Here is a 9,779-nt window from a genome sequence, read left to right as displayed (position 1 = left end):
CAGCTATCTTCCCTGAAGCCTTTCCTCAGTCTCCCATCCCCTCTCCCCCGCAGCAAGCTATATTATGAAGTTTTTCTCAGACGGCACTGCACCCTCCTTCTTCTTCTACCGTTCCCAGCTATCTTCCCTGAAGCCTTTCCTCAGTCTCCCATCCCCTCTCTCCCTCAGCAAGCTATATTATAAAGTTTGCCTCAGACGGCTCTGCACGTCTAACACGGTGCGGGCGCATGCGCAATATCTCCCGAAAGAAATCGTATTTTGCAAAGATTATGCATTTAAAATGAAGAGTAGTTATCCTAGCATAGATTTATATGATAACATTCCATCAGTAGACATTATTTAAGAAATAAGAGAAAGACCTTGCATGTAAGGTCCCGTTTGCGTATACCAGCCAGTACACAATCTGGCTACGTTAGTGTGTAATAGCGCATGCGCAATATCTCACCAGAGGAATTATTCCTTCTTTACACGCTCTTGATACTATATAGTTGGTCTTCGGCCCCCCTCATACAAATATAACGCCGGCAACACTATATTGTGCTACTAATAACTTACCGTGTGCTGCACTGGCGCTTGTCTTGTTTTTTTCCTATTTAATGCTATATCTATGCATATGGATAATACAATCGGCATATACCATGGTAACTTGTTGAGTATTACTAAAATACTTTAACAAAACGAAATATTTTCGGTCGCGGAAGGGTTATTGTCGTAGTGAGCTGACGGGGGCTGGAGGCCACCGGCGGGGGACGAGGTAGCCTAAAGCCACACTTGGATGTGGATATCTGTCGTCTGCATCGTGTTAGGCGTTCAGTGCCGTCTGAGGCAAACTTAATAATAATTATAGCTAGCTGAGGGAGAGAGGGGATGGGAGACTGAAGAAAGGCTGCAGGAAAGATAGCCGGGGGCGGTAGAAGAAGAAGGAGGCTGAGCGAGGAACAGGGGAAGCAAGGGGAAGGACGCGAGGGCATAAAGTTGGTGTTTTGTACTCTACATGCTATTGCTTTCTCCTAATTAAAAACACATGTCAACTGGTAAATGTTTATTAGGAAAAATTATGCTGAGATACCCCTTAACCATTTTAAATGCATATTTATCACAAAATATAACTCCTCTGGTGAGATATTGCGCGTGCGCTAACACATGCACTCCCGTAGCCATATTGTGTACTGACTGGTATATGCAGCGGGTACATTACATGCAAGATCTTCTTCCTATTTCTTAAGAGAGGTCTACTGATGAAATATTATCATATAAATCTATGCTATAATACCTCCTATTTTATTTTTAATGCAAATTTTTCGGAAAATATTCTTCTTCTCGGGAGACAGTGTGCATGCGCGAGAACCATATCAGGCGTATAGTACGGACTGAAGAAAGCTGCATAATATAGCTGGTTGAAAAAGTGAGGGATGGGAAACTGAGGAAAGGCGGTAGGGAAGATAGCTGAGGGCGGTAGAAGACGGATGAGGCTGTAAGAGGGACAAGAGAGACAGCGGGAAGGACGGGAGCGGGTGAAGTAGGAGTTTTTCGCTCTACAGGCTAGGGCGCTCTCCTATGCATAAACACTGCATGGTATACTGATAATAATTTATTACATTAATCTATGCTGAGATATCCCGTAACCATATTAAATGCATATTCATGACAAAATATATCTTTTCCGGTGAGATTTTGCGCATGCGCTAACACACTTCCGTAGCCAGATTTTGTACTGAGGGTATATTCAGCGAGAACCTTACATGCAAGATCTTCTTCTTATTTCTTAAGAGAGGTCTACTGATGGAATGTTATCATATAAATCTATGCTAGAATACCTCCCCTCTATTGTAAATGCATATTTTTCGCAAAATATCTTTCTTCTCGTGAGATATTCCTCACGCGCGAGCATCATATGTGGCGTATAGTACGGACTGAAGAAAACTGCATAATATAGCTGGCTGAAAGAGAGATGGGTGGGAAACTGAGGAAAGACGGCAGGGAAGATAGCTGAGGGCGGTAGAAGACGGATGGGGCTGAGAGAGGGACAAGGGAGACAGCGGGAAGGACGGGAGCGGCGAGTTTTGCACTCTAGAAGCTAGGGCGCTCTCTGATTGATAAATACGGGTCTACTTGTAACAATTTATTACAGAAATCTTTGCTGAGATACCCCCGTACCATACTAAATGCATATGCATGACAAAATATAACTCCTCCTGTGAGATATTGCGCATGCGCTAACCAGGACCGGTTATAGGGTAGTACGGGGCCTGTAGCATATTTTATGAAGGTGACCTAAATCTAAAAAAACAAAAATTTTACTTACTCTAAATCTAATACATTTGCCATAGACTTACTAACAAATAAACTCTGCCAGCACTCACTATTGTATCAGATTTACGTGTATACTATAATAATTTTTTTTAACAAAATTAACTAGAATGTTCATGATATTACGGGGCCCCTAAACCACAGATTTACTATTTTGTTAATCTGGTAATGTGTGTTTGTGTGTGTTTGTGTGTGTGTGTGTGTGTGTGTGTGTGTGTGTGTGTGTGTGTGTGTGTGTGTGTGTGTGTGTGTGTGTGTGTAATATTAATTCTGTCACTAATTTACTTTCCTTCACGTATTCAATAGGAGATCTTATGCCTCATTACTCCATGTCATACCAGGTGGCAGCAGCGCAATGCAAACTAGTCTGGAGCACGCGCGTGTATTAATGATATATGGGCTCTGAACAGACGCAAGCTCACAGATTAAAAGGCATTCCGTACTGCAGATTTACGCGCTATGACAAGGCGGTCACGTATTCTAATTAGTTGCCGTGTTGTGTCTTAAAATAACACTTACATCGACCGTGGGACAGAATATAGTTGCGCACAAAACATGCACTTCTCCCTAGCTATAGTTCTGTCCGATACCCACGTATAGTCTTTCCCTCCACCAATGGTTGTGAATGGAAGGGGTAAATAACGGCCGTGCTACTTTATCCATACCCGATCATTCTTGATAAAAATCACGAGTGGTTTTCTGTTAGTTTTGACACGCGGTTTTATCGCTTTAGCATGTGACGCGTTATAACGTCAAGTTTACGTATATACATAGTATAGAGCCATCTGAGACAATCCCAGCCATGAAGCTCCACAGGTAACGATACCTCATCATCCACGTCTATATAGACATTGGGAGCATCCCATGTCACACGTCCCACAAAATTATTAGAAGCATCTCAGCATCTACTATGTACCGATTGCCGTAGCCTATATTTATCTGGCTATCGCTTTTTTCGGCGTTCCCAGGTTAGTTCTAATTCAAGCGTGATGCTAAGGTGATACATACATGCATATATATATATATATATATATATATATATATATAAGAGCTTCGCATTACTATGAAGCCTGGCCTGTATTTCATGACATCGAGCAGGCTTGGTTCGCCCCGCTCACACGTGCGATGGGCGAGGCGCACAACTATCATTCAATAGCTGAAGCCGACGCCCCTGGCTGCTCCTCTTGCTTTCACGGGAAATTTTTGCTCGCTTCCCGTCCCCACCCTCCGAAAGAAACGCGTGAGGAGGGGGGCCGCGAGGCAACGTGTTGTATCGTGACGTCACGGCAGCGTGCGCAGCAGTGTTGATGACTCATCGTGAAAGCGCGCGCTCATTCATCATCACGAGCCTGCGAGCAGGCGGGCGTGAGTCAGGGAGCGCGCATACTTTTAAATACGCGTAAAGCCGGCCGGGGGTCGTGGTGAGATCGGGTGGAGGTGGGGGAGTGTGTGTGTGTGTGTGCACGCTACTTGGCGAGAAATGCTAATCCCCGGGCGTGGAGGGGCAGTACCGCAACGTGGCAGCACTAGCTGTGTTAGGATTAGGGTTAGGATCAGGGTTAGGGTTAGGGTTAGGGATATAAGGCCATGTCTAGCACGGAAGTATGACTGTGGAATCTTTCTGTGGAAGATTTGGACTTTGAAGTCGCGAACTGAATTGTCCCTCCACGCCCGTGTATTAGCAACACCCCTACTTGGCCTGCCTCCGCGCGTCAACATCCGCATCGGTACCTCGCGTGCCCTCTGGCGGTGCGTGGGAGTAAGCGCCACTAACGACGAGCAGACGAGGAAGGAAGCTGTCATCATAACACGTCCCGTGTGCGAAGCCGCCGCCGCCGCCGCCGCCGAGGCATGCGTCCCTCCTGCCGCACGCGCGCAGTATTAGCACGACGTTGCGAAGCGTAAATTGGCTCAATCGATCGAGAGTTATTTTTTCTGTTTCCCGCGCGAGCTTCCTCTAGAGTTTGAACAGCGGCAGCAGCTATACCGGCGCATCATAACGGAGCCGAGAAGCGGCGCGGTGTTTTCTATCAACACGCAGCTAGAAGTGATTCTGTACACATAGCCCTCCGCCACGTGGTGGTGGCTGTCCGAACTCAACTTGGAGCAGTCGTGAGAGCGCCGCTGTGTAATAGCAGCAGCAAGACCTGTGTCTGAGTTTACGTTAGTTAGCACGCCGCAAGGAACTACGCTGTGGGTTCAGTTTTAATTAGGACAATAGCGAAAGTTACACCACCAGCAGTAGTCACTGTATGGCATGCGCGTTGAGACATCAGTAAACTAACGGTGAAAGCCACGTTACTATGCCAGTAGTATGAACTGAGTATGAATGACGGTGAATGAGAACAGCGTATAAGAACTGCGTGAATACTCGTGGAAATCCACACTGATCACCATCTATATTGCAACCCCACATGACGTACCTACGTGCGATTCCCTGACTCAGTGATCGACAGAGAGACAAACAGAGATCGAGATAGCACATAAAAAACGCATCTCTCGTTTTGTAGACGCAGGGGCAGTCAACTGTCGAGAAAGCAACGCACCGTACAGCTACACTATCAAGCAGGGGTGTCTCCCAGGTTGATGAACGAAAATATTAACACTCACTCACTCATCATACAGAATTAGCAGCGCATGCGCAGACGGGCGAGAATCTGTAACAGGTCGCGTGCGGATATATATCTAGTATCGCTCGTTGTGCAGTGTAATGCTCACTCTACGTCCAACGAGTGCAGACTTGCGTAACAACAGTTGGTTGGGTTTTCTGTGCGGGGCAGAGAGTCTATTATCTCCAGTCGCTGTGGGCCAGGGTCACAGATAGTCTGGAGTTGCTATTAGTGAGCTACTGAAACTAAGAACAGTTTACGTGGTGTCAAGTTTTAAACTCATCTCAAAGCAAGAAAGGAAAGAAGTAGAGGAAGCAGAGGAGGAGGAGAAGGAGAAGGAAGAAGAAGACGAAAAAAGAGGAGACGAAGAAGAAGAAGAAGAAGAAAAAGAAGAAAAAGAAGAAGAAGAAGAAGAAGAAGAAGAAAAAGAAGAAAAAGAAGAAGAAGAAGTAGTCGAAGAAGAATACACACGAAGACAGCATGACGGCTGTCGGTACCTTGACAATCTCAACTGTTATGGTTGTGTTGTGCGCATGCGTGACAGAACCGCGGCCACATGGACGTCTAAACAAAGGTATGTGTTGTGAATGTCAACATTTATATGTATTACTTGATTACTTACTTACTTAATTAATTAATTAATTTATTTATTTATTTTATTATGTATAGTAGGTATATTGCATGGTTTCATCATTTGCTATATTACGTCGGGAATATTGGAAAAATTCTCTAAGATAGAGTACTATAAATACAGGCCGCAGGTTTTCCGACTCACGTAGTCTGACTCCGTACGTCGTAAGTGTGGCAGCCACAGGAACATTTAGAACTAGACAGAGGGCACTCACGGAGAGTGCATACCTCTGCCAGCGACATACGCCATACGCCCCATGTAACATGTATGTGTTACTAGCTGGCTCGCCGCTCGCTGCTGGCTGCTGCTGACTGACTGGCCTGCTGCTGACTCAACGCGCTAATATCGATCGCGCGAACACACGAGAGCGATCACATAACCTTCTCCACTCCGTGGGCGGAGGTAATCATTGTACGAATCCTGGACAAATATCACTGGCCTATATATCCAGGTTCCAGATATTATGGATATAATGTGGCGAGGGTCGGTGTGTAGGTTTTGTCTGCGAGCTAGTCACTCAGCGGTGACAGCTAGCACACCACCACGCAAATGGCACATGCACTATAGCAGAGGTTTTACGCGACGTTTGATATGATTATTATCTGCTGTTATATGTGGTTTATAGTGTTGTGTGGTCTGAACCTGAACTAGCTTTCTACACATATGCGTACGTACGCATATAATAGTGTCGTTATCGGTCCGTGGCTCTTTAAAGTTTTTGAAATTAGACTAGCAGCCGTAGCCACTGATGCCGAAACTTTAAACGGATAAGTTACTAGTAGTTATGTGTACTGGGACGAGCGCAAACTGTGCGAATGTTCGACATAATGCGTGTAGAACACGGGTTTTTCCCCGCGTGTGCGCAAGTACAAGGTTGTGAGAATATGATGTTTGCGATCAAGGTTGTAGCCTAGCTGCACGTGTATACACGTCAACCGTTTCTGCTTGGTAAATGACTTCGCGCCAAAAAACGCGTTCGTCACTCATTCCCCGCGTCTCGGAAATGCTATTGTTTTTGCTCTTGCAAAATCTGCTGTCTCTCCCTCTCTCTATTTCTCTCTCTTTCTCTAATTCTCTCTCTCTCTCTCTCTCTCTCCTCTCTTCTCTTCTCATCTCTCTCTCTCTTCTCTCTCTCTTACTCTCTCTCCTCTCGCCATCTCTTCCATCCACTCTTCTCTCTCTTCTCTCTCTCTCTTCTCTCTACTCTTTCTCCATCTCTCTCTCTTTTCTCTCTACGTCTCTCTGTCTCTCTCTCTCTTTATTTCTTTCTCTCTCACACCACTCTCTTCCCTTCTGTCACTTTCTCTCGGCCGTCCCTCTTCATTTCCTCTTCATCACACACCTTTCTTTCTTGTTCCACTCTAACAGTGTTTTACCGCTTATCTTTCAGCGCGTATATCATTATATTAATACTCAATCATCAGCACATCATAAACGAGAGGTCTCACGCTCTCTGCATATTAATCAATATTAATAACTTTCCGCGATTCATGTTGACAATTATTTGCAAGTTATTTGATCAGCTGTCCTACATGTTCATATATACCACGTGTCCTACGATGCCATACGCTGACGTAATGAGCGTGAAATTGGTATTTTTCGCGAAATCTGACTCAGATCAGTCCCGTTACGACACTGTCCTTCCACACACGTGTTATAACTTCTGTAAACTCGCGTGTTTCGTCAATGATTGAATGGAATAAAATGAGTCTGTTATTGATTTGCAATAGTGATGACCCCACTCTCCCCACCTCACGCACCTCACGGCTGCACATGCCTATAGTAACTCTGCGATAGTGACGTGAGTCAGCCCAGCTATGCGCTCTCACAGCGGCGACGAAGCACCCTTCGCACACTTCGACCGAGAGTCCCGTTATTGATAATCGCTAGTGTGATTCAGCGAATTACAGATTTTCACGCTCTTATCTACAGACGTATGTGCCATCGTAAGACATGCGGTCTTTTTTATATGAAGAAGGTAGACATGCTGTCAATAAAAAAAAAAAAAAAAATAATACTGCAAGCATCTCAAAATAGCACGGGGAAGTTATATTATTCGGCACTAATCCTACAACAGGTTTCAGCATTTACGCTTGTCACTCTTCTATCTTATATGCTCTTGATTAATATGTATATACGATGTATATATACGTATCTCAATGTTAAACCGCGTAATGCGACACGATATAAAACAGCGTGTTAATGGTTAATACATACGTCAGCTTCGCTAGTCAGTCGCGTATATTTTTATTGCTGCCGTATTGAAATACCCTGAAGTGCGTTGGCGCGTACATCGCGCATGCTGCTGGATCTAGCGCATCACCGTGACGCAAGCAACTCCCCGGAGTTCTTGAAACTGTCGCTTTCTAATCGCATTAGAGCGCTCGTGTTACCGAAGATTATCTGCAGTTACTTGGCGCTAATGATTTTCCCACGATCTCTTCTTTGTCTCTCCCACTCTCTCTGCTCTCTTCCTCCCCGCGCGCCTCCCCTCAATCTCTACTTCTCTCACTACTCTCCTCTCTCTCTCTCTCTCTCTACTGTAACATATACTATTTAATATTTGTTTATACATTTCTTTTCTCGCTCACGCTCGCGCTCGCTCTCTCTCTCTCTCTCCAACCTTGCGAATCGCGTCCTTTCTGCCGCTCTCTCTCTCTTCTCTCTCCTCTCTCTTCTTCTCTCTCTCTATATATACTATCTAATACTATATATATATATATATATACTATCTGTCTCTCATTTGTTGTCTCTTTCTCACTCTTTCCCCCTCTCTCTTTCTCTCTCTCTCTTTGCGTTTATCTTTAGATCTCTATCTCTCTCTCTAGTTATTTTTCCCATCTCTCTCTCTCTCTCCTTCTCTCTGTCTCGCCCCCATCTATCTCTCCTTCGCTCTCTCTCGCTCTCTCTATCTCTTCACTCTCTCTCTCTAGCTCTATAGCTCACCCTGTCTCCCGCTCCTACGTTTCCCCCTCTATCTCTCAGACCCCCTTTCTATATCTTCTCTTTCTTTCTTACACCGTCCTCTCCTTCTATCTGTCTCTCTTCTCTCTGTCTCTCTTTCTCCCACGCCTACTTCTTTCGTCGTATCTGCCCCGACACCTCCCCTATCCCAATGCCCACGCTGGTATTCGTTGTCATTTAAATCTTGTGTTGATTTAGGCGTGTCTTCATCTTATATAATGTGCCCATCCAAGTTGATTTCCTACAACGTCTATAAATGCCATAATACAATTACAGCGCTTCCAGGGGAGGTCGATCATGAAAATCAGCAGCATCATCATCATCGTCGCCATCAACAGCAGCAGCTTCAGAATTCCAGTCGGATCCTCAACGAAACAACGGAGACAATAGAGACGATCCACGTCACGTCTCCTGATGACGACGTTTGGCTGGTAATTACGTTGTCGCATTGTTGATCCTATAAAAGAAACACGTGTGTAGACACAGACAGAGATGACATACGCGCTCATGAAAGTCAACCGTAAGAAAGCGATTAAAAAAATTACTGCACAATGTTTCATCGACGTCTCTATTGTTATCAGTATTATATCGCGTATCGCGATGGCATAGGATGGGTGTGGAGAGTGAAATGACTTGTTGGTTTTATTCACTGGTGACATGTTCCGGTAATGATGGAGATGTATCTGGATACGTGTGGGTGGTAGTGAGAGATAGCTAGATACGTGTGGGTGATAGAGAGATAGCTGGGTATGTATGGGCGGTAGAGAGATAGCTAGATACTTGTGGATGGTAGAGAGAGATAGCTAGATACTTGTGGGTGATAGAGAGATAGCTGGGTATGACGTATGGGCGGTAGAGAGATAGCTAGATACTTGTGGATGGTAGTGAAAGATAGCTAGATACGTGTTGGTGATCGAGAGATAGCTGGGTATGTATGGGCGGTAGAGAGATAGCTAGATACTTGTGGATGTTAGAGAGAGATAGCTAAATACGTGTCGATGGTAGAGAGAGATAGCTAGATACGTGTAGGTGGTAGAGAGATAGTTAGATTCGTGTGGGTGGTAGAGAGAGATAGCTAGATGCGTGTGGGTGATAGAGAGATAGCTGGGTATGTATGGGAAGTAGAGAGATAGCTAGATACTTGTGGATGGTAGAGAGAGATAGCTAGATACGTGTAGGTGGTAGAGAGATAGTTAGATGTGTGTTGGTGGTAGAGAGAGATAGCTAGATACGTGTGGGTGATAGAGAGATAGCTGGGTATGTAT

General features: G+C 45.0%; 1 protein-coding gene across 2 annotated transcripts in view; it reads left to right on the top strand.

The window, feature by feature from the left end:
- Positions 1-5,372: 5,372 nt before the first annotated feature.
- Positions 5,373-9,779, top strand: part of LOC106812346 — a 25,627-nt gene continuing 21,220 nt past the window's right edge. For both annotated transcript variants that reach the window (XM_014816196.1, XM_014816197.1), the window contains exons 1-2: positions 5,373-5,493; positions 8,791-8,945. In XM_014816196.1, the coding sequence (XP_014671682.1) occupies positions 5,400-5,493; positions 8,791-8,945 (249 nt within the window). In that variant the 5' untranslated portion in view covers positions 5,373-5,399. The remainder of the gene's footprint in view (positions 5,494-8,790; positions 8,946-9,779) is intronic.

This window comes from Priapulus caudatus, unplaced genomic scaffold (assembly GCF_000485595.1).
Source record: "Priapulus caudatus unplaced genomic scaffold, Priapulus_caudatus-5.0.1 Scaffold637, whole genome shotgun sequence".
Lineage (NCBI taxonomy): Eukaryota > Metazoa > Priapulida > Priapulimorpha > Priapulimorphida > Priapulidae > Priapulus > Priapulus caudatus.
This window is presented reverse-complemented; position numbering and strand designations above follow the sequence as displayed.